General features: G+C 50.3%; 10 protein-coding genes across 10 annotated transcripts; 6 read left to right on the forward strand and 4 right to left on the reverse strand.

Moving 5' to 3' along the window:
* Nucleotides 1-831: 831 nt before the first annotated feature.
* On the forward strand, nt 832-2,208 carry FPRO_10882 (uncharacterized protein; the record flags this gene model as incomplete). Its single annotated transcript, XM_031231893.1, has 3 exons — nt 832-915; nt 989-1,878; nt 1,938-2,208. 3 exons carry the CDS (start codon nt 832-834, stop codon nt 2,206-2,208), a joined length of 1,245 nt encoding a protein of 414 aa, XP_031081885.1.
* Nucleotides 2,209-2,508: 300 nt separating this feature from the next.
* On the reverse strand, nt 2,509-2,910 carry FPRO_10883 (putative Yippee-type zinc-binding protein; the record flags this gene model as incomplete). Its single annotated transcript, XM_031231895.1, has 2 exons — nt 2,509-2,742; nt 2,812-2,910. The coding sequence occupies 2 exons, from the start codon at nt 2,908-2,910 to the stop codon at nt 2,509-2,511; spliced, it is 333 nt and encodes a 110-aa protein (XP_031081886.1).
* Nucleotides 2,911-3,671: 761 nt separating this feature from the next.
* Nucleotides 3,672-5,044, reverse strand: FPRO_10884 (uncharacterized protein; the record flags this gene model as incomplete). Its single annotated transcript, XM_031231896.1, has 2 exons — nt 3,672-4,386; nt 4,446-5,044. The coding sequence occupies 2 exons, from the start codon at nt 5,042-5,044 to the stop codon at nt 3,672-3,674; spliced, it is 1,314 nt and encodes a 437-aa protein (XP_031081887.1).
* A 901-nt stretch (nt 5,045-5,945) lies between these two features.
* Nucleotides 5,946-6,353, forward strand: FPRO_10885 (putative tRNA splicing endonuclease delta subunit; the record flags this gene model as incomplete). The annotated part of the gene is made up of 1 exon (XM_031231897.1): nt 5,946-6,353. The coding sequence occupies one exon, from the start codon at nt 5,946-5,948 to the stop codon at nt 6,351-6,353; it is 408 nt and encodes a 135-aa protein (XP_031081888.1).
* A 34-nt stretch (nt 6,354-6,387) lies between these two features.
* Nucleotides 6,388-7,811, reverse strand: FPRO_10886 (uncharacterized protein; the record flags this gene model as incomplete). Its single annotated transcript, XM_031231898.1, has 7 exons — nt 6,388-6,484; nt 6,538-6,630; nt 6,700-6,728; nt 6,784-7,345; nt 7,396-7,542; nt 7,597-7,651; nt 7,730-7,811. The coding sequence occupies 7 exons, from the start codon at nt 7,809-7,811 to the stop codon at nt 6,388-6,390; spliced, it is 1,065 nt and encodes a 354-aa protein (XP_031081889.1).
* A 3,923-nt stretch (nt 7,812-11,734) lies between these two features.
* On the forward strand, nt 11,735-13,298 carry FPRO_10887 (uncharacterized protein; the record flags this gene model as incomplete). The annotated part of the gene is made up of 3 exons (XM_031231899.1): nt 11,735-11,905; nt 11,960-13,092; nt 13,181-13,298. The coding sequence occupies 3 exons, from the start codon at nt 11,735-11,737 to the stop codon at nt 13,296-13,298; spliced, it is 1,422 nt and encodes a 473-aa protein (XP_031081890.1).
* A 505-nt stretch (nt 13,299-13,803) lies between these two features.
* FPRO_10888 (uncharacterized protein) lies at nt 13,804-16,595 on the reverse strand (the record flags this gene model as incomplete). The annotated part of the gene is made up of 5 exons (XM_031231900.1): nt 13,804-15,433; nt 15,514-15,827; nt 15,882-16,092; nt 16,151-16,446; nt 16,578-16,595. The coding sequence occupies 5 exons, from the start codon at nt 16,593-16,595 to the stop codon at nt 13,804-13,806; spliced, it is 2,469 nt and encodes an 822-aa protein (XP_031081891.1).
* A 1,111-nt stretch (nt 16,596-17,706) lies between these two features.
* Nucleotides 17,707-18,912, forward strand: FPRO_10889 (uncharacterized protein; the record flags this gene model as incomplete). Its single annotated transcript, XM_031231901.1, has 4 exons — nt 17,707-17,807; nt 17,873-18,420; nt 18,481-18,718; nt 18,777-18,912. The coding sequence occupies 4 exons, from the start codon at nt 17,707-17,709 to the stop codon at nt 18,910-18,912; spliced, it is 1,023 nt and encodes a 340-aa protein (XP_031081892.1).
* An 823-nt stretch (nt 18,913-19,735) lies between these two features.
* On the forward strand, nt 19,736-20,117 carry FPRO_10890 (putative ribosomal protein L29.e, cytosolic; the record flags this gene model as incomplete). Its single annotated transcript, XM_031231902.1, has 4 exons — nt 19,736-19,742; nt 19,803-19,854; nt 19,907-20,009; nt 20,082-20,117. 4 exons carry the CDS (start codon nt 19,736-19,738, stop codon nt 20,115-20,117), a joined length of 198 nt encoding a protein of 65 aa, XP_031081893.1.
* Nucleotides 20,118-21,510: 1,393 nt separating this feature from the next.
* FPRO_10891 (Protein VTS1) lies at nt 21,511-23,473 on the forward strand (the record flags this gene model as incomplete). Its single annotated transcript, XM_031231903.1, has 3 exons — nt 21,511-22,021; nt 22,080-23,390; nt 23,445-23,473. 3 exons carry the CDS (start codon nt 21,511-21,513, stop codon nt 23,471-23,473), a joined length of 1,851 nt encoding a protein of 616 aa, XP_031081894.1.
* Nucleotides 23,474-23,866: the final 393 nt, after the last annotated feature.

Below are 23,866 nucleotides of genomic sequence, written 5' to 3' on the forward strand. Positions count from 1 at the left end.
CTTTGTTCTCTTTTCTCCAAGTTGGGTATTAAAAGGGCGATAGGGTCGAGAAGTTGTTAATTTCAACCACCAACGCATAGTTCGAAGTACATCATCCACTATTTACACTAGACCTTGTTGGATGTGGTGTTTGAACGTGGCATCGATCAAGTGACTTGTCTGCCGTCTCGGCAGGTGACCGAAAACGCTGACTCTGATCTCTAGAAATTGCCATCATTTGACCCAGCGCTGAGACACTCAAACTCGTGTTACCTGTCGAAATTGGATATATACAGAAGCTCTTGCCAATGTGATGTGGGTGGGAGGCTGGAGTTGATGGCAATTGATCTGAGCAGGGAATGAAGAGCCGATAACAGCTTTGTGAATTGTGATACGGCCATAATTATGCACATGCCACCTCTGAGAAGTCTGGTGGCTGGGATCCCGCTTGTCCCACATAAACTAAACCCGGTTCTCCACCAAGAAATCAAAGGTACATCGACTCGGCTCGAGCATGTACCTCGAGGTAACGCGTAACGCGTGGCACTCACAAGAGGAGACGTGAGGCACCGGAGATGGATCTAAGGGCTAATGCAGGTAGTGCATGCATCTAGTGAGGCAACGACTCCGCATTCAGGTCAAGTGTTTGAACCCTGCATTGGCATCCCTCCGTGCGACAGCTATGTACCTCTACTCCGCCTTTCACCTCAGGTTGGAGCTTATCAGTTCTTTGTTCTTATCAGTTCTTGCTGACCTTCTTAGCAATCTCATCCCCCATCTTCCACATTCACTCTTGGAATAACATCAACAACCACTGAAGTTTGGCCGCCGGTAATCGGCCATCTCTTTAACATGGCGTCTAGAAGCCTCATCCCATTTCTCGTAGCCATGATGCTGCTCACAGGTGTTTGCAACACCTTGTTGACCAAGTATCAGGTATGACGACATGCGCTGCGCATCCGCTGTTCCGCCATGCTCGCAGAGCTGTAGCTGACTCACCTCCCCATAGGACAACCAATGCGTTCGAAACTGTGGCCCCGATGACAATCCAAGGAAGCGCGCTTTCTTCAACCAGCCGGTTCTCCAAACCGCCCAGATGTTCATCGGCGAGATGGGCTGCTGGCTGGTTGTTGGCCTCATGGCTCTCTGGCGACGGTTCAAGGGTTCTGCACCAGAAGACCGAGGCTATCAAGCTGTTGATACCGAGGAAAATGGCGATGCTGAAGCTGCGCCCCAAGCCGATGATCGCACTAAGCTCCTTCACACCGGCCCATCCATCTTGAGGGGATACCGAGTCACCTTGCTTGCTCTGCCCGCTATTTGCGACATCTGCGGTACCACGCTCATGAATGCTGGACTTCTCATGGTTGCTGCATCCATCTACCAAATGACACGAGGTGCTCTCGTCTTGTTCGTCGGCCTCTTCAGCGTCGTCTTCCTCAAGCGACACTTGCATCTCTTCCAGTGGCTTTCCCTCGTCGGTGTCGTTCTGGGTGTCGCAGTCGTTGGTTTAGCGGGAGCTATTTGGCCAGATGAGAAGCCTGAGAACTCTATTGGACAGCCTGAGGAGGACTCGGCTACTGACGGAGGTCTTTCAGACGCTGCCAGAGCCATTGTGGGTGTTTTGCTTATCGCTGGTGCCCAGATCTTTACAGCCACTCAGTTCGTCCTCGAGGAATATCTCCTGGAGAGATCTACAATTGACCCCATCAGAGTGGTCGGCTGGGAGGGCATCTTCGGTTTCACTGTTACCCTCCTTGCTATGCTTGTTCTGCATGCCACTATCGGCTCCACTGAAGCTGGCAAATATGGATATTTCGACATTGTCGAGGGCTGGCGCCAGATGACCGAGAACAAGCAGGTCCTCATTTCTAGTTTTCTCATCATGATCAGCATTGGGTGAGTTTTCCGTCGATCAGATATGGATAACCAAACACTAACACTGACATTGCTACTAGTGGCTTCAACTTCTTTGGCTTATCCGTCACACGAAGCGTCAGTGCTACTTCTCGATCTACTATTGACACTTGCAGAACCCTGTTCATCTGGATCGTCTCCCTTGGCTTGGGCTGGGAGACTTTCAAGTGGCTACAAATTGTCGGTTTCGCCCTGCTTGTTTACTTCACCTTCTTGTTCAACGGTATCGTTCAGCCTCCTCTGGAGTTCCTCAGAGTCCCAGATGAAGAGGTCGAGGAGCTCTTGCCCGAGGAGCCCATTGAGCACCGTTAAGTGAAGCATTCTGTGCTGCGATATTACATCATATCATGTTGAGCCAGAGTTTTGGAATCATTTGCATCTTCGAACGGCGTCCTGGTTTGGAGTATAGGATTTAGTCGAATAGTTTATCATATCGAAATTCAGATCCTGTGGCTAAGAAACTTATCTATCTCTACTTTGCCCTTGTCATGGTCGAAAGCAGTGTCTGGGCCACCCAAAAATGCAGTCAACGCCCATGCATCCAATATCCAGATAACGCCTGCGACAAAAGCAGCCAACGAGCACGCTGGGAGGTGCCTTAGCAGCCAGGCCTCAAGTAACATTACATAGCAGCTCAGCTTCAAGAATAAACTTGCCCTCCTTATACTTCTCTGAAGATTCGTAGGCCTTATCGTACTTCCATCCAACGGTCTCCTTGCACTGACGGCATGTAATATCACGGACTACGTGTCGACCGGTCGTCATGTTACGTTCGTTCGGAGGACCCGTCTCAATATTGACGACGTTATGAAAGAGGTAGGCTTTGCCATGTTGGCCACGGAAATTCTGGTACCAGCATCAGCGGACAGGAATCTACAGGGGAGTCAAGAGGTTGGGCGTTGGAGGACAACATACGCGGCTGATGATGTCCTCATGGTTAGCAAGATGGGCCTTGCATGTCTTGCAGCCGTAGATCTTACTGCTATTCAGGTAGGTGTTGTAAGCCAGCCCCATGATGCGGGGCCCTGAGGCAGACGAAGGGCGATGCCGAACTGAAAGGGTATTGGAGGTGCTTCTAGACTGATGTTGCGCAAAGTTGAAGTTGTCGAGATGTACCGTGGATTTGCTGCGTGTGTCTAATAAGTTGACAAGGGAAAGTTGAAGGAGCAGTGGAGAAGGCTCACGTTAGGAATGGCACGTCATGAGGCCGGAGTTAGCTAATGCGGGTACGTCTCTCTTTGATAGATAGTGAGGCGGCGGTCGGGGTTAGGTGAATGGAAGCGGGGTCTGCGTAATAGTCAGATAGTAGAGTCTCGGCCTTAGTGAGAGAAAGTTGAAGTGGCTGTATATCACGAGCTTCAGGAAGCCTAATAGAGTCTTGAATGATGATGTCCCTATATCCACTGTTGGTCTGGTTTTCATACATTTGGCGCTGCAGTGAGTACCTAGTCGGTAAGGCCGAGGAAATTATCATGAGAACTGGTTGCCTCATTGGGCACAGTCCGTCAATTACACAAACAACCATCCATGAACGTATATGTCACGAAGAATAGCTGAGGCACCTAAGTATTAAATTTGATGTTGTATCCCAAATTACCTTATCTTAAATACCTATGCACGATATGGTCACGCTATTAGCAAGCTCACCCAACGCCTGTTGCTACTGTAGAGCGCACATGCATGAAATCAGTGAAACCACCCCCCTTTACCGTCATTAGCCAACCAAGATTTGCCGTTTACGCCTGGACATATCGAACAGATGTGCAACAAGAGCATCACTTCTTCGCCTTTTCCTTTTTCTTCTTCTTTGCTTCCTCGGCAGCCAAGTCTTTGTCCTTGATATTGTTGTAATGCCACACACCACGTTCCCGATCTTGTTGTAGTAGCTTCTGGTCTTCTTCTGAAATGGGGACGCCTTCAATGCCCTTGACTTTCTTCCCCTCGAGAAACATGACAATCCCTCCAATGGCCGCGACAATACAAGCCAGTGCTACAAAAAGACCTGTGGACCAACTGGGACGATCGTAACGGTTAAGGCCCCACATGAAACCGGACAGGACGCACTGCAGAAACGTGTTCCATACCATCAGCCAGATGACGGCGTCCATTCTCGTGATGGGTGTTGGCGGGGCGCGCACGCCAGTCAGCGGAGCGTCGGGGATCTTGTCTTCTGGAAACGGGCAGGCGAGTGATGAGGCTAGTTCGGGCGCAGACGAGATATTATGGGGCCCTATTTGAGGATCAATCTGATCGGACCCTGGGAGACGGAACCATCCTCGGTGAATGCCTGCCAATCGTCGAAGGGCAGTTTCCTTCTTCTGGAACCGATACTGAAGCAGGAAATACAGATCACGGAAGCGCCACGGAGCAAGACCAAATCCTGTAACACAGAAGAGAGCATTCAAAATCTGGGAGTCCCACTCTATCCACTTGCGCCTGGGGGAATTGATGTCATTGCAAGTTGGAACACACATCGCCGGTGAAGCATTGCTGGATTGCTTGTCAGCATGGTTGACCTTGAGGAGGAGAGATACAAATCATTAACTTACCAAAGCAGCAGGAAAAGCATTCCGCCCCACGCAACGACATTCAGACCGTATATGGTAACAAGAAAGCCGGTTGGTGTTCGTACATAGTTCCAGAAAGCAATCAGTCCAAGTTTCGTCGATTGTCCCAACGAATGCTTTGGTGGGAAATGATATCCATTGTCAAAAGGAGCCGCGGCAGCAGGCTCGCCAGTCAAGTTTCGCCTCGGGAACGCGACGCTTGCATTCGCCTTCTCTTCGGGCGGTTCTTCGTTGACAGCTGGGAATGTGCTCTGTCTGGATGTGTCCCCGAAGGACTGGCTTGTTTGCATCGGTATCGAGGTGTCTGATGGCCTTCGCGCCACAGTCTGTCGCGAAAATATGGATGCTGCGATGGTTCCTGTAGCGGCCATAAACCCTTCAGGGGGGCCAGAAACTTCGAAACTTTGGGAAACTCTGCGGAGACGACCACTCAAAGACGAAGAGGCTGCTGGACGATTCTCGACGACAGATGAAGAGTCGGCGTTTATGTTTGTATGATCGGGGTTTGGTGACGCATTATCGAGGCTTGGAAAGGGTTCGGTATCTGTGCCATTATAGGAAGGTTGCCCAGAGTTTGCCATGGTGGCTATGCGACTTGGCGACCCTAGATTGGGCGCCTGGAGAGCTGTGATTGAAAGGACGAGTATTAATATTGCGAGTAATTGGTGCTTGTTTCAGTGAATCAAGATGTCTGTCTATACAGGTACTAATAAGATATAACAGAGAGAATGGAATGCGATTGTGGTCCACATCAACGTGCCTAGCGACGGTGGGACTTGCCCATTTATCTACAACAGTAGATCCTTTCTCAGGGTCTAATGCCAACGTGGATAGTGGATGTCAATCACTACCGAGCCACTCCGTACCTAGGTGTGCCTCATCACTGAAGCTAAGGTACTGACGGGTTCGCGGCAACGCCGGGGGGATCACCATTGATCAATTACAGGTAAAGCGAAGTTCCTGTTGGGACACAAAAGTCTAAACGACCCCAATTCTCATGGAACGAGCATGTGAATGTGTGAATAAAAGGAAGTTCACTTCGTTCTCGTTCAATTATGAAGGTCCGTTGGACGGCATATGCCTAACCCCCTCCCCACCCTTCATACCTACATCTAAGTACCTTACCTTAGGTGTTGCTATGTATCCACCTTCAGCCGATCCATAAAAAAAAGTTAACATTTACCTCTCCGTACTCCATACAAGGTCTAGAATCTCCATCAACCTCTCTTACAACGGGTTTTCGGCCTTTCAACGTTCGTTCGCTACTGTTGTGATAATCCTCGCGAAATTCTCAAGCTCGGATCTCTCTTTTCCTCATCGCTTCCTCATCGCTGAGCCGCGCCTCGCCCTTTTTTCCACGCATAATTGGCTTCCACGCACACACTGCCTCTTGGTCCTGATCCGTATTAAACTTCATCATCCGCCTCCCTTGGCACTTTTTACGTGGAAATCATATGAGAATCAGCGATAGTCATGCTCGACATGGATCCCTCAAGTGACCCGGTTTCAAACGTCACTTCAACAGTTGTATACAACCTGCAATATCAGCATGATTGGGTCTCCCTCAAAGTCCATGAAACAACAGTTCAGCGACCTCTGATCAGAGGTTTGCCGCCGAAACGGCTCTACACCCACCCTGATGACCAGATCGCAGCTCTGGAACGTGAGAGGACCACCGGGGAACCTCTGGATCAGACACCGGAGCTCGAATGGGTATTGGCAGTGCATCCCGAAGAGAAATGGTGTATCAAGAGATTCTCCGAGATTTTTGACTCTATCGAGCGTAATGGCCCACGAGAGAAGAGGCTTGTTCTGGCCATCGTGCACAACGATTCAACGGTTGTCTACTATCTAATGCATGAGGGCATGGTCAAGCCTCGACAAAACTAATTGTCGATGTCTTCATCCGGGCTTGTATTTTGCATTACAACGTGAATACTACTTTCTGCGTCTTACGCTGCTCGAAAAGAGCGTATCCTTCAGGAGCCTGTGCAAGCGGCATGATGTGGTCGAACAGGAAGCTCACGGCGATGTTAGTTGTTGAAGCATCTCCAACGGTAGCTCAAAAACTCACCCAATCTGGTCTTGCTTCCGCTCCAGTAACTTGAGGGCTTCGTCAAAGACGCTGCGGACTGGGCAACGACCCATCTGCACTCGAATGTTCTTTCTGCAACAAGATCAGCCAGTCAGTTCTCTTTTCGGACCAATACACAAAGCATCCCAAGGCGTTACATACGTATACGCATCGTCGCCCGTCCACGGAATCTGCATTGCGGTGTTAGCTCCTGTCCTTGGCCATCGTTCCCTTCTGCTATCATACCTCCCTGTTGTGGACACCAATGCTACTAATAGCACCAAAAGGTCGCACGATATCGAATGCAGTCCTCAAAGCTGGGGACTGGCCAACAACTTCAACAACCATATCTGCGCCTCGTCCTTCTGTCACCTCCTTTATTCTAGTTTCCAGCCCTGCTCTATCTGTCTCAAAGTTTAGGGGCTCTGCGCCCAGTTTTCGAGCTTGCTCCAGGCGACTGTCGACACTATCGATGGCAAAGAGGTAGCGAGGCTTGAAATGGGTGGCTGCTAGGATAGCACAAAGCCCAACCGGGCCACAACCTATGACGACTAGTGTGGCATCTTGAATTTTCTGGGAAGGGATCAATTCTGCGGCGCTCTTTACACCATAGAATCCGGTGGGAAAGATGTCTGCCATGAGAAGGAGAGCTTGGTCTGAGATAGTCCCGGGGGCTTTGACGGCAGTTCCATCGGCCATGGGAATCCGAACGTACTCGGCTTGTCCTCCGTCAAGAGTTTCACAGCCGAACAACTGGCTCTCAACGCAGCGGGCTGAGCAACCATTGTTGCAGAAGAAACAGTTGCCGCTGTAATCCCTTATGAGCATGAGAACCGGACGGTGGAGGAGAGAGCTCACCAGGAAGCTGTAAAGGGAGCAACCACCTTGTCACCGATGTTGATTGTCTTTACAGCTGACCCAATCTGGACGACCGTTCCGGTGAACTCGTGGCCCATGATGAAGCCAGTATCTGAAGGTTGATGACCACGGTAGATGTGAAGTTCCCTGGGACTCTAGTTAGCAAATGGGACAGCATTTGGAGGATGATGACGCTCTTACGATCCACACAGGCCAGCGGCATGAACTTTGATAATGATATCCCTCTCATCTCGAACTACATCGAGTCAGCTGTAGTCGAAATAGCTCTCATCCAATACTGGCAGGTCTGAAGCTGGGTGACTGGTCAACTTACTCTGAGGCACTGGCCTGTCCTGCACTGATATTTTATACAGACCATCGAAAACCACGGCCTTCATGGTTGATGGCAGAGACATGATGTTAGTTTACGGCTTTGCCAAGGTCATCAACGATGATGTGAGATTGGCTTAGACAAGTGACTGCGCTGTGTTGGCGCAAATAGCAAACTCCTCGCGAAGGGGGCTAATCGCTTCGAGAGAAGTACCAATTGAGAGTTGTTGTAACTTCACTCAAAGATCAAATACATCATTAATTTTGTGACGACCGAGGTGGGGTTACGTGTTCCGCCATCGGCGGAAGATAGCAGGATCTGTGGTATCCGTATTACGGTGGGGTATCATGATTAACTTGCAACTGCTCTGCATGTCATGGGTTGAGGTTTGAATGTGAAGGGTGCTTGTACTAATGAAAGGCCTCAATCCGTGACCATGAAGACGATGAGCATGTCGTTTACATGATTAATAGAGTCTAGAGAATAACATTATATGTTTAGCGGCCTACAGTATGTACCTAAATATGCCTTTAAGGCTTGGGATGAATGCTATTGTAGCAGTTCCCGCCGGCCAAATTAGGTATCATCTTGTGGTTATGGTTGGACATAGAGGAAAGGTCGTGAACTGGAAGCAATGATCTGAATGTTTCAATTAGTTAGATAGTATTAAATAGTCGGATATTGGTGTACTCAATGTTGAATGTATTATCTGCTAGTCGGACTTATAATGATAGTCGTTAATAAGTGCTATGGTACTCAAATACATCGTGGTCTTGCAACTTCTCATGTGGTCGGCCAACTGCCATGGGTTAACGAGTCAGTCACAGCAAACTCAGGCTAAGACCCGGGGCACACTCAACTAGGCCTAGTAGACAGTTAATTTGAGTGTGTCTGACTACTGAAGAAAGTCAATCATTGGTCAGGTTAGAGGCTGGCTGACTGGCACTTCTGCTTAATTTCGATAATGGGACGGGAGCGAGCTTTAAAAGCATGCAACCGTATTGTGACAGAATCACTGCGTCATTTAAGTCGCGAGTTTCTGTCAGATTTCTAGAACAAAGCCAAGCCCCATCAATCAATTGTCTTTGTCCTCCTTAGTTTACCTACATACCCTGCTAATGTGCATACTCAGGCTAGCCAGGTAAGTAAGCACACATCGAGTCTTCGCTTATTTTACCTTCTTCGTTATTGCATTGAAGGATGTAGCCAAGGGTGGTCGCTTGCTTGCTTGCTATGCATCAGCTCCCGCGGCCGGCAACGCAGAAGCGGTCATGGCATGGTCATTTCAGTTCCAGGATGAGAGAGAGCCGCTTTTTGTGGGAAAATTGCGGAGGGTCCAATGACAACAAAAAACGGCCCTTTTTCTCATCTTCCATGCTACTCAAAAGAGCCCCAGTCGAGACATGGACAGTGCGTGGTATTATCCGATACACAGTAGCCGGATACCCCACAACCTGAAGGGGCACGCACTTTGAGGTTACCCACTTCTGTCCAAGTGTCCACTTCCCCTCGTCCTGCGGCTGGGGCAGTCTCCGGGGTCAGCCAATCAGACTGCTGTTCACAGAGCGAGACAGTCCGTTAGAGGGCGTTGAGTGCGCGAGATATTTATCTGACGGACAATGGATGTCAGACGAGGCGGCTCTTTTTGGCTCGGCACAGAGCATCACGCCTAAGTACTTCCGAATGATCACGAGGTCATTTTCGAGTCTGCCAAATGAGAAGATATCAAAGATGAAAAGGACAAACAGGCCAAACCACGAGTCGAATACCGTTTTGAGACTCACTGAGTTATCTTACCTGACATACATACATACATATTGACCAAGTCTTTGCCCATTCGACCTCGCGCCAATGCATCACATCACACACATGTCGACACGGCAGTGGACGTTGAGGCTTAGACGGGTGACCCCAGTGGGGTATCTAGAGAGGGGGAGGGAGGCCTCGGCGGACGCATCCTGAATTTTGACCTCTCTTTTTGGCCGTGACTTACTCAAGACTTGAGTCTGTAGCGGGCACTCCTTATACCTGAGACAGGTGCGACAATATAAAGACAAATCTCGAGCTGGAGAGACTCTCGTCGAAGTTCAAGGCGAGGCTCATTCTATGGTACAAGTGGCATCCAATCCATATCATCGAGGCCAGTCCGTCCCTCCGTCACACAACCTTGATGTATGTATGTCGGTCAAGTGTGCATAGGTAAAAATAAAGGAGGACTCAATAAAAGATCTCGCTAAAGATACACTACTTTGGACATGGTCCAATCACTCACAGAATTACCCATAATGGCGCTGTCGGGTGGCCTGCACTAGCACAGAGGAGCATCAAAATCGACCATTCAACAGAGAGGTTGCTAATAAGACATACGACGGACGTACCGCGTTCTGCTCCTGTCATTAAAATTTGTGCCCGCCCCAGGTCCCCAGTCCGTCCAACTCAGTCAGTCCAGCCAGTGAAGGTCCAGGTCCAGTCCCCAGGTTCAGGGCTCAAGGGCCTGCCAGGCCAGCCGCAACAGCAGAGCCCCATCTCGGACCCCCTGTTCTCAGCCGACCTACCACATGTTACAGATAACCAAGGGCCGAATATTTACCACCTTTTACCCCATCCCGCATCTTCCCCATGCTCCTGCCGGCCCTTGAAGTTTGAACCTTTCTAGCCCTTCTAACCTTCCCGGGACCCCAGCCCCGGCGAGTCCTCTCCTCACTCCTCAAAGTTCTCCTCCATTCTTTCCCACTCACTTCCAGTCCTTCCTACCTAATTCAAACATCAATTCGAGGCGTAGTTGGCACTGTGCTGTTCTGTACATAAGGTACTACCTAGGTAGTAGGTAATTGCCCGTGCCCATTCTCCGTATTTCGTAGTCTCCCCAGTCTCCTCTAAAATGGACTGCTCCTCAAACCCCGTAACATGGTGTCAACAAGTGGAGGCATACTCCATACTCACTAGGAAGGACCATGAGCAGTAGTAGCCTGGGCAGGTTAGCGATGTACTTAGTTACTGTACACGGACAGATAGGGCTCCAGCTCCCAGAGAATAAAGTAAACTTACTACGTAGTAAATACATTCAATCCCCCAGACTTTCTACGTTGCTCCGCACTCTTCCTTCTGAAATAACTCGGTAAATCGAGTTTACTCATACATCCCGTTACCTAGTATTCACCTCTCAGCTGTTACCTTAACCTTATACACACGGCACGATACAGTACGTCGCCTCCGCTGGCTGTTGTGCTGTACATACATACACACATACCTGCCTACCAACCTACCTTACCTTACATATTGACGCCTCAGGTCTGACCTCGAAGTTAATCTTGCCAATCAAAGAGTCCATTTCCAGTGTCGTCTCAATCGGTCTTACTACTGGTCACATCCCCCTGGGTCAAGCGACAGCGGAATATCTAGCGATTCAACTCCGCTTCTCTCTGTGCGTGTTATCGCGCAAGCGCTCATTTGGACGACTATCATATCGACAACGGCTGCACTATATCACCCCAAATTACGCGCATTACCACGGCTAGATTCACCACCGTATTTAGCCACGCTCTTTTCGCATTCAGCCTGGCACTTCAAGTTCACCGCATTTACGCCGCAAATCCCACCTAACCTGCGCTTACAGCCATATTCACGACTCACATCCGACCTCAACCTGCCTGGACAACTTACCTGCGCCAAAAACTTTCCTGTTCTCATTTTGACGCCGCCTGGGTGGCATTTGTTGCTCATGCTGAGTGACCAACGTTAGTATACGAATATTCGCTGGCAAGTCGTCTGTCCAGAGTGGTGCGCGCACCTCTGCTTCCAATTCCACGATATCATTATTCGACCGCTTCTTCTCTTCGCATCCTCCGACTCAACAAGCTTTCTTTGGTTGTGCAGTTACCACTCAAGTCGCACCACGGCCATTCACCAGGCGCAAGATCCCGCCGACTGATCAAGAGCTCCCGAACGCTTTAACCCCCCCCACGAGGGGCCATGGCGAGTTGAGCAACCACCGTCAACGCGACAAAGATGACCACAGCTACGCACCACCAGCACCAACCACCACAACCCCATCTCGGCTTCGTTGTCGATACATACGACCCGGATGACGTGGTTCCTCGAGGAAGTCCTCTCATGACCCCGCTTCGTCCAAAGCTCGAGCCGTCTCCAAGTCCTCCCCCAGATATTCCTGCAGCTCAAGTCAGTCTGAGTCCCACCTCCATCGACGGTCGCGGCAAGTCTAATCGCCACAAGGTTCGTCCCACTTCTGGGGATGCTGTCCTAGTCGCATATCTCGACAATGGACGCGATCCCGATATAGCACGAGAAGCTGCCCGCGAGAGTCTTCCCGGCGACGAAGACTCACCGGATGAAGAGCCACGGCGAGAACAGGCAGTCGACGGCAATCTCATAAGCGGGCCTCTGCTCCAGCACCTGGCCGCTGACGCTCTACAGGCTGCCTCTATTGCGACAGCACCGCCGTCTCTCGCCGCCTCGGTCCCAAAAACGATCCCCGATATATCTATACCGACTGGGCAGCTTTCTATCCACGACGAGCCCCCGATCAACGGTTTGTCTGCACCGCGATATATTTCCGGTAATAGAGTCACGTCACCACTGATATCTTCCTCTAATGGACCCTTGCCGCCTCTTCATCACGGAGTTCGCGCACCAGCAGGCGAGTCTAAGGAGACTCTTCCATCGCAGTCTCTCCCGTCTCTTCGTTCGACGTTTGGTGAGCTCCGAGACTTACACCCAGAGCGTCCATCCGAGCAGGATCTTGGCCGTGTCCCCCCAGGTCTATCCTCCACTTTCCCTACTTCTCCAGCTGCAAACTTAGGACATAGGTTTAGTTTGAATACTAATATCCCATCGTCGCCCCGTTCACCCCCAGATGGATACCGAACACTCTCCCCTCACTCTGCGCCAAGTGCGAGTATGCATTATTATCCGACAAATGGTAATCACCCTCGCGCTCCGACCGAATACAGTAGCAGCAATGCTGGCGAGACTCCGAACACCGATCACTCTGCTTCCACCCCTGCCACATCAACCTCAATCAACTCAGCCTCAATTACTGATAGGATGAGTATTGATGGGATCACACATCCGCAGCCTCTTTCCGGCTCATATACGTGCACGGTTACCGGATGCAATGCGGCGCCTTTCCAGACTCAGTATCTCCTCAACTCTCACATGAATGTACACTCATCTATACGGCCACACTATTGTCCAGTCAAAGGCTGTCCAAGAAGTGAAGGGGGCAAGGGCTTCAAAAGAAAGAATGAAATGATAAGACATGGCCTGGTTCATGACTCCCCAGGCTACGTCTGCCCCTTTTGCCCGGATAGGGAACACAAATATCCACGCCCAGATAATCTTCAGCGGTAAGTCAATTAGCCAGGCCATATCGGTGCTGCAGCTAGATATATACCCCGTCCCCCCAACTAGAGTAATGATACTGACTGCTCCTAGACACGTCCGTGTTCATCATATAGATAAAGACAAGGACGACCCGCAACTGAGAGATGTTCTTGCTCAGCGACCAGATGGACCTAACCGTGGTCGAAGAAGACGCGGCCCACCGGCGTAAACGACTGTTGCAGGTTGGCATACGAGCCTGACTGGCGAGAGGGGACGCTGAACGAGCACGATTAACGATTTACGCCAACCGAAATGTGATGGGAAGCGCTCTTTGCTTTGGCGTTATATGTATGAGTACCTGGCGATTTGACGGGTCGGGCGATTGAAGGCTTTTCGCATGCTGCCAAAGGTCATTGATTAAGCGGAGTGAGGATTTGGAGGTACAGACAAGGCGTTCAGGATCTCAAATACCCGGTTGGGTCAGATTTCATTCAGTATCTTATCTTCTAGGGGTATACCACTTGCGCCAGTGTGGCGTTGGCTAGCGAGCGTACACCTTGTTCGATTCTTCCTTCATATTCAGCATGATGCTGTGTTGAACATATATTTATCATTTCTCTCAGTCGATACATGCTTTAAATCGTCTCGTGCTTCGCATTTAGATGTATTTGTTATGCGATATCTGGGCCCTACATACGTGTACTCAAATTCACTCACTGGCACAATGACTCTGGCTAGACGATCGCCCACGGCCCAACATGAACAGGTCCATCACTGTGAATCTCTATCTCAATGCACTCTCCCACTTGAGGTGCGCCCATAATCTCAATCACTAACCACATGCCCTCCCTCTGTATCCTTGCTGGCTCCATGTCAAGCTCAGGAGTTCGCACGATTGTTTTGAGTTCTTCGTATTCGCCGTCACCTGAAGTTGCGATCGTGATTCGCTCAGGATCCCATCCGTGAGCCACGGAAACTCGTACCATGAGAGTGGATGAAGGTCGGTTACTAGGATCCATGCCCGGGCTCGTGACGCTGCGTGCTGTGACACTCATTCGGGTTAACCAAGATGCCGATAATTGCGCGCGCCTTACTTCTTCACCGTCTGAGAGCTGGAAAGGGCTCAGTGTCTTGCGGAGTCTCCCAGCAGCATCGGCGGGTACGGGTTGTACTTCGACGTTCGCCATGGATGAAACGCGGAGCACAAAGTCTGCCGATTGGCCTTGATCGAAAGTTGAACACACCACAGTATACACTCCAGCATCAAGTTGTGGAATGTTAACCACAGCACAGCCTCGACGGTATTCCCCAGATGAGCCCGCAAGATCCCGAGCCTTGAGTGTCTGCACCCTCTTGCCCTGGGACCAGACTAAATCGATATGCACATGGATATCCTGCAAATTTGTTGACAGTAGGACAGATAAAGGCCCCGCTTGAGCAAGTGATAGCTTGTACTGGGGGTTTGTAGCGTAGGTCGTGCAAGCTGCACTGCCTCCTGCAGTCCTCCTGGTCCAAGAGCCAGCAACCTCCCTTGTGCAAGTCATTGCGTCCTCAGCTTCGTTGACTGCAAGCTGATCTTGGGAGAGGAATGAAAGTGTGAGGGTGTAGTCTGGTAGCGGGAACTCGTGCTGGTCGACAACGACGGTATATCGTCTCCCTGGACTCGTGTCGAAACGAGCGAGAGTCTGCGGAGAGTCGACATAAGGTCCGCGATAGACATCGCCGTCGCTTACTTGCACCCTGTGGCCGTCGTTTTCGAAGACAAGAATGCTCATGTAACCGAGTTGTCCAGAGGCAGCTGCCATTGAGTCGGTCCTGTTTCGAGCAATTTCCAATTCTTCGTCCACAAAATGTCTACTCACGAGAATCCACACTGGCCCCCCAGCTGGCGAGTGGAGTGAGTACTGTGGGTTGCGAACCAGTGATGAAGACAACTCAGGGGGAGGCATACACCAGGTGAAGTGATGATCCTGGCGATGGGGAAATAGAGCAGGGTTCCAGTTCAGGTACATGGACTCGAAGTGTTGGAGGACATCTTCTAGGGTCATCCAGAAAGAGCCAGCGACTGAAGGGGGAGACTTGTGTTGAGGGCTGGCGGCATATGGGGTTGGCAATTCGCCATCAAATGCCTGAGGAAAGCCTCCTTTCCAAACCGGTCCGTCACACCAAGGGTTCTTGACCAAAAGCCTCCGGCTATCACCAATCATTTCAAGATCCATGATGGCATAGTCGTGCTCTCCAATAAGACCCAAGATATCCTCTTCTTCGGTAGAGATTCGACCAGTACCCAATGTGACCACCACGTTCTCAGAGTCGTGTGCATTCTTGATTCGTTTCCAGAGCTTATCAACCTCTAAATCTTCTCTATAAAAGCAATTGACGGGTGAGCCCACGTTGTGAAATGGAGGCAGTGTGTGTGAAGAGGGATAACAAAAAGTGCTCACCTCTGAAGAAAGATCTGTTCCGGGATCCATCCAGTAAGAACCCACAAATCTGTGCCTGAGTTACTACCCGGAAAGTCATAGCCTCCTCTGACTTTGAGATATGCCTTTTCTAGGAGTGCAGGCCATATCAGTTGAGGGTTGACTCGATCAACAACGTAGAGAGTTCGGTCACTGATGGAAGACGGAAGCCGCTCATCGACCACAACCCGGCGGAAGCACCCGTTGAAGTATAGTTTCAAGACGTATTTGCCAGAAGCAGATTCTTTAGGTGTTCCCTTCGCTCTGTCAAATGGATACAAGATGGACGAGAGAATCTGTTGTAGACTGTCAGTGGACGCTCGTTGGCAGCTCATCTCGATACGCCTTACCGACTTTCGACCAGTCAAGATATTCATAGCGGCACATAGACTGGCTACTACAGAGCAATCAGTGGTCATATCTTGAACCAGGTCGCAACCGCTACTTGAGTTCATGAAAATGTCGTCGTCTGCTTCGACATGGTCGTGTAGGTCTCTGGGACGCTTCCATCCACCAAATGTAGCAGTCTGCCTCGGTGACAGTGTGAAGATTGCATTATCGCTATATCAAACTCAGCCAAGAGCTACAACAGACTGTACCAGGCAGGGTTTCCGTTTACGTGAAAGGCTCATCGCCAGGGAGAAGCTGGAACTCTTCGTCCGAGGGTTCTTTCGTCCATGGGGGGAAGAGATTAGAGTGAAGTTTTGAGGTTCTTAACAAGACACCGGGCGTCTGGGTGAGCTCAGCCTTGAGCTTCTCTGCCTGAGCAATGAGTTGTTGACATTTCAATCTCAAACGAGCGGCATCTTTTTTGGTCGAAGCCTCTCCAGCAGCTCGCATGTACAGCTCTGCAGCCTGAACAGCATAATCGAGGGCCGCTTGGCCACTCGATGTCCGGATGAGAGACTCAGTGGCCTGTGATATGGATGTAGGGTTAGTTGACAGATGAAGCTATAATGGGCCATGGTGTAATACACATCGAGCATCGCCGATATGGTCCTGAGGCAGATAAGAAAGAAAGGGCACGCGTCTTGAGATACACTGACCTGAGCTCTCTTCTCCATTTCCGTTTTACTGAAACATGGCCTCAACCATTGCCAGGCTTGACGGATTGACGTTGACAATGAATGAATGACTCGAGATAACCTAACACTTCAGAGCTGCGAACCCCGCGGTGGGGGCTGCTGCTGTTTGCTTTGCTGCGCCCAATGTGTTCTCCACTCAAAAGAGCTCTGCATCGACATGTCATTGAGATGGGGATGCAATACCAGAAGTGTCACTGTGATCAGTAGGAAAGATTTGGAAAAAGAACTGCTAAAGAGAACGGATAAGTAGTTGTGCTCAATGTCTCTAGATACTTACTCTTTGTACGTCATCTGGTGCCATGTTCTCTCATCTCATATAGTTCACATTTCCCAAACAGACAGACTACCTAGGTACTTAGGTAGGTATTCACAGTAAGCATTCTTCATCTACGACGTTGTTAGGGTACCCTATCTCGGATTGTGAGCAAGGTTTGTGCAACAGACGTTACCTTTGACGTCGGCGCTTTAAATTAAGCTTACAAATCACCTCACTTCATCTGCAGCATCTCATCTCCATATCAACGTCATTTGCCTCGACCATCCATGATAACTACCTGAGTACGGATACGCTCGCTACCTACCTACCTTCAGGGAGCAAGAAAACACCGGACCTGAATATAGGGTGTCAAAATAAACTGAGCAATTTGTCCCTGAGTTTAGGCTAGATTTACCTAAGCACCTTTCTCGCTTAGGGTGAGGGTCTTGAGCTTTCTTTCCTCCCCTAGCCTACCTACCCAACTGTTAGTGAGTCAGCAGTTAGTAGGGAGGCACAAGCCTAAGTCCCCGGAAATCTCAGGGAGGAGGCTCACTAACCGAGGTTCCATCCCGCGGGTCAAATCACAGGCGGGGGCCCACCAAATCTGCCGAGACCGGTAGACTCGAACCTCGGCCCCGAACCGGTAGCGGACCGTTTAATCTTTGTCTTAGGTGCCTACTCACGTATAATCATGGATCGGCCCAGGAAGTACAACATCGCGATAGGATATACATTTTTAGTGTGAGCTGTGTGTGTCTTCCTCTTCCTTCTCCTCCTCCTCTTCCCCATCCCGCTCCTCAACAAGATCTCCTATCCCTTCACAGCTCGTCCAAAATGGCTGCGCAATCGAAGCCTGAGATCTCCCCTTGGGGCCGCGCTGTCGCTGGAGCTACGGGTGCTGTTCTTGCGAACGCGCTGGTCTACCCCCTTGATATGTAAGTTGTGTATTTCGACATGGTGTTTGCTCCATACTGTACATCAAGACTGACTCTCGAGATAGTGTCAAGACTCGTCTTCAAGTTCAAGTCAAGCCCGATCCTTCAAAAGGCCCTACCTCGTCCGACGAACCACACTACACCTCGACATGGGATGCCATTTCGCGTATAGTCGCCGATGATGGAATCAAGGGCCTCTATGCTGGCATGAATGGCTCTCTGATTGGTGTTGCCTCAACCAACTTTGCCTACTTCTACTGGTACACCATTGTCAGGACCCTATATTTCAAGTCTCGCAAGACAGACGTGCACCCGTCCACCGTGGTCGAACTCGCTTTGGGTGCTGTCGCCGGAGCCATTGCCCAGGTCTTTACCATCCCTGTTGCTGTTGTTACCACGCGCCAGCAGACGGCAAGCAAAAGCGACCGCAAAGGTCTCATAGACACCGCTCGTGAGGTCATCGATGGTCCAGATGGTGTATCAGGTCTCTGGCGCGGTCTGAAGGCCAGTCTAGTCCTTGTCGTCAACCCTGCCATCACTTATGGCGCATACGAGCGACTAAAGGACGTTTTCTTCCCTGGCAAGACCAACTTGAGACCAGCGGAAGCATTCTGTAGGTTTCCGAGAAGAATGGTCTATCTGTACACGTGCATGAGCTAACTGCTGTTGGTAGTACTGGGTGCCATGTCCAAGGCGCTCGCAACCATCGCTACTCAACCACTTATCGTGGCCAAAGTTGGTCTTCAGTCCAAGCCTCCGCCGGCCCGAAATGGCAAGCCCTTCACCAGTTTTGTCGAGGTGATGAAGTTCATCATTGAGCACGAAGGTGTCCTGGGTCTTTTCAAGGGTATTGGACCACAGATCTTGAAGGGGCTCATCGTCCAAGGCATCCTCATGACCACGAAGGAGAGGTAGGATCCACCCCTTGATACTCAATGACTACTCGCAGCGACTGACTTTTTCACGCAGGGTTGAGCTCATGTTCGTGCTTTTGATCCGATATATCAAGTCTATCCGCCTCCAGAAACTCGGCAAGACAGCTGAGAAGACAGCCGCCGCAGCCGCTGCACACAGCGTTGCGGCCAAACCCGTCACAACCGCATAGGTAGTGAACGGTTGATCCTTAGAAACAGCATCGGTGTTTGGGATATTGGAATTCTGCCATTTGGGAATAGAAACGGATTGGTGTTTTATGTTTGGACGTTTTGCGATAGTAATAAGCGCGCACTATTCCTCCTGATGATGGGAAGCCCTTCAACCTGCGTGATAACGGATTGTAGCATAGAGCAATACAGGTCATTAAACATTGAACCCAAAGACTTGGATACTGGTGATCAGTTCGTTGACACCGGGTCGACTCGGAGCAGAGACAGTAGACAGCCAACGGAATGAAAGAAATTTTTAGTCACCAGCAGATGACCATCTGCAAGTATACCGTGCTAGCGTGGCACTGTTTTCTTCTCAACATAACCCGGCATAATTGAAATGAACATCCATTTCTGGTTGTTATACAAATCAAATACTGTATTAGTGGGTTAGCACCAGTCTATCAGACTTGGCCCAGAGCAGTCGGTGATCATCTACCCCAGGGAGTATGAAAATATTAAGCCTTAGTATGAGGAATCCAAATTTGTTACAACAAATTTATACTAAATTTATACCAAGTCTTGTCATTTAGTATCGAAGTGCTGAGTTTTCGTTCCTCCCCTAGTTTCCATGGCCCAGAGCAGTCGGGGATTACCTACCTACCCTAGGTCATGGCTCCATCAGATCTAGGGTGGAGCTCACTCAGCACGTGCAAACCTGCCCTCTGTCAGCGAGAGATGCCCCACATCAATTCCTCTAGGGTTGTAATCGCACACAATTCCAGCTTTCTCCTCGCAACTTCGTGATCCGTCTCCGTCGACACAGGGAATCAATCAGCAGCAATGGCGAGTACGTGCTGCCTCAGAGAACGCTTCAAGGCAGATTCATAGATCACTGACATTGTCGCAGAGTCAAAGAACAGCTCCCAGCACAACCAGTCGCGCAAGGCGCACAGGAACGGGTAATTATATCGAATTTCCCAACATTGTCGACTGTCGCTGACTCTTGCGCAGTATCAAGAAGCCCAAGACTTCTCGCTACCCCTCTCTCAAGGGTACTGATCCCAAGTTCCGACGAAACCATCGACATGCTCTTCACGGCAACATGAAGGCCCTGGTACGAAACGCACCCACCGAATGAAGCGACATCTGCCTGCGCACCAAAACATCTGGCTAACAAGATCTACAGAAGGAGGCTAAGGAAGGCAAGCGCGAGACTGTCTAAGATACCTATCGGCAAGGGAAAACGAAGGCGTCAATTTGGAGCATTCGCATTGCTCGGTTACGGCACACAAACGATAGAACTCACGCAAAATGAAACGATGGAAATACAGACCATGCGGTCAGTCCGAGGAGAAGATGGTGGCAGTCGACAGGTCCCGTCCCGGCGTTCAACGTTTTGATGGCCCCGAGTAAAGCATGTTGCTTGGTTTCCATTCCAGGAACATGAGGTAGTAGACGGAAAAACTTCTACCTGAACTCCATACTACAAGGTCCAATTTGCAGTGAATTTGTCCGTGACATGCTGTCCAGACCCTAATTTGTTCCATGTATCGTTAGTCGAATCGCTGACCTAACTATCTATTCTTGTGACTCGCTATTCGTGGCCATTAACCCTGAATTTTGAGCTGCACCATGCCCCCTGTTTCAAATGCTTTGTCGCTGAACCTGTCGTTCGATCATTGCTAGAGAGTGTGTTTCTATTCATGTCTCAAAACCTTGTGATAGATCTAGAGTACTCATCGCGTCCTACCTACTCATTGCCTCAACTGTCCGCTGTCTACTGGTAATCAGTATAGGCAGGTAGTACTCACATAGGATTGGTTCTACGAGTTATCTCCAACTTGACCAACTAAGGTAGACCTTTCCTGGAAACTCTACCCTCCGGTTCGATCATGGCTACAATCTACTGATAACCAAAACGTTTTTGCCGCTTTGGGCCCCGAAAAGCGCCTGAGGCAACAATGTTTGTTGGCAAGGATTAATGGCCCTGTTCTGTTACCGATAGGCCCATGAGCCCTTGGCGGACGGGCACGCACTCCCGATTAGGTAAGCACAGGGGCTGAGGCCTTCGCATTAGGCTATGTGCTAAGTTATCGGAACACGAAGGCATTCTCTTCTGCTTCCGATCATCCCTCTGTCCTTGACGAGCCAACCTCTAGAGGACGCCGGTCCTTTGCTTCATACGTCGGCGGGATTTAATCAGGATTTCTGTGGCCTGCCTGGAAGCAGACTTCGTCCCTTCTTTGACTACCTGTACCTACTTAGGTGTCGTTTATACTCGGTATGACGCCCCCCCTCTCTCCGCGCTGCTTCTGCTTTCTCCTTCTATTTCTACTTCTTCTTCCAAAACTTTCGTACCAGCTTGGAAATCTCTTCAAAAAAGGGGCTACCTACTGACATTGGTACTCGCAGTACTGTTAGTCGTTTGGCAGATAATGTTCTAAATTTCCTGCCTTGCTTCAAGTCTTAAGCTCCTTTGAGGTCAGCCGGTCACTGCAGGAGTCGAGAGACGATTCTTGTAACATCTTTGCTTGCCACCGTCACATTCTGCACTCGTCGCTATTTACTACTACCATTAACCCTTTCGAAAACAACGACCCTTGATAATGCTCAATATGTCTGGAAACCACGTCATCGGAAACAGAAATAGCACGCCCGAGGCCAATAGCACCTCGACCTTGCGGCCACCGTCTTCTCGAGCCGTTGGTTCTGGTCATTCGCTTCGCGCCTCGGCCGACATGGCGTCCCTAACTGGCCCTTCCCCCTCCAGCCGCATTCGACCCTCATCCGATTTCTATGGGCAGGCTCAGCAGAACCTCGGCCCCAACAACGCCGAATCGGACTCCCAGGACAAGATTGCTCAGCAGTGGATTGCCGACATTGACCAGTACGAAACGACGCTGGAAGAGATGGCTGCTGCTACTCTGGACCAGGACTTCAAGGACGAGCTCAGTGCCATTGAGCAATGGTTTCGTGTCTTGAGCGAGGCTGAACGCACCGCCGCCTTGTATGCCCTCTTGCAGCAGACAACTCAGGTCCAGATTCGCTTTTTTATCCAGGTGCTCCAGCAAATGGGAAAGAATCATCCTATGTCAGGGGTTTTGTCCCCTGCCAGCTTCGACAAAGGTGCGTTTGTTGACGATGCCAGATTTGATTCACCTCTTTTAACGCACCATTTTCCCAGATCCTATGTCGAACCGTCTCAGCGATGCAATGAACAAGCTCAATGTCGACTCTGCCCGTAATTCCATGGCCCGTAACTCGGTTATCGCCCCATCCAACAAGCGACATTCAGGACTCGACCCTTCCACCATCAGCGCCATGTTCCCCGATGCTGCGGCAGCCATAGCCACAGAGAAGGCCAAGTTCACCCAGCAGACTGGGAACCCGCCCTCCTCGAACCGCAATAGTGCCGCCTTGGATCATCGTTCGTCCATGGCTGCTCCATCTATCAGCGCGCCTCAGGATAACCGTGATGCTGGACCTGCTAGTTCTTCGCCTTGGAATAGTGGCGGGAACGCAGACTCTGGCAAGGCATCCTCTGCTCAGGCTCCTATGGGCCAGTTTGTACAGCCGACACCATCTGGTGGACTTCGCTCTCCGCGTCCGCAATTGTCAAGCAACAGTACGATCCAGCAAACGACTCTCACTGCCCCGGATAAGAACCCTGGGGACTTGCCTTTGCTTTCACCGTACAATGCTGGCAGTGGCAACTGGGCGTCAATGGTAAACACCCCTATGACTGGCACCTTCAACACAGCCAACACCGGAGGTAACCAGGCCGATATGGTTGCCAACGCCACTGCCATGAAACTCGCAGCTTTGTCTACAGTCAATAACCGATTCGCTTTGGACGACGTGCGCAAGTACCGCCGAACTAGGTCCAATGACGGCACGCCAGGACAGAATCCTGTCTCCGTTGGTCCACAGCCCGGAATCAACCTCCCAAACACGAATGTTGTCATGATCAATGAACATGGCCAGGTCCTCAGTAGAGAACAGCTCATGGCGCTTCAGGCGCAGCAAAACCTTGGTTTGGGTGGTCAGCGCTCTCGTCCCAGCTCCCCTGGAATTGCCATGCAACCTGGACTGCCTCATATGGCACCGTTCACTTCGCCGCAGAACAACGGATTCCTTAGTGCGTACGATGTGTCCTCGCCATTGATTTCAGGCGGTATGCAACCGGTCAACTTGGGTGGCCTTGGGATGCCTGGCCACGAGGGCTACTTATCTGATCATTCGGACATGGTTCGTGGCCGATCTCCTCGTGGGAGACGAGGCAGCTCCAAGCCTCCCGAGGACCCGACCGACCCAACCCTTCTGCAGGACATCCCCAGTTGGCTCCGCAGTCTTCGCCTTCACAAGTACACCGATAATCTCAAGGATATGAAGTGGACGGACCTCATCGAGTTGGACGACAAGGCCCTGGAAGAGCGTGGCGTCAACGCCCTCGGTGCACGTCGAAAGATGCTCAAGGTTTTTGAACAGGTCAAGGGTAAGTAATTTCAAGGCAGAGTTGTTTGAGACTAATGTGCTGATGATGTTGCAGAAGCCAAGGCCGACGGAAAGCTGGGCTAGAATCACCACAACCGGGCATACCCATATATAGACCTGCAAAAATGGATGTTAAGTGGTTCAACTTTGCACACATTGTGTTGGACATGGGTTGCAGTCCTGTTACAGACTCGATTTAGTATTTTAAATTTAGGTGGAAGGTCGCTGAAGATCAAAATTAATAGTTCGAGTGCGAAAACTTATGATTTTCCACGAGATCATGCTGTTGATAGTAACGTCGTGCCTTATTTTCACATTCAAGGTTCATTCACCTCACCCTTCCTTGTCCAGATGACTCCGTGAGAATGATTTGTGCTCTATATGACTCTTTTGGTCAGCAGCTAGCTTGCATTCTGCCTTTTTATTATTATTAATCGATGACCTAAGTACATGATCTTATCAAGGTATACATTGAAG

The sequence above is a fragment of the Fusarium proliferatum genome, assembly GCF_900067095.1.
Source record: "Fusarium proliferatum ET1 genome assembly, contig: FPRO_scaffold005, whole genome shotgun sequence".
NCBI classification, from domain to species: Eukaryota; Fungi; Ascomycota; class Sordariomycetes; order Hypocreales; family Nectriaceae; genus Fusarium; species Fusarium proliferatum.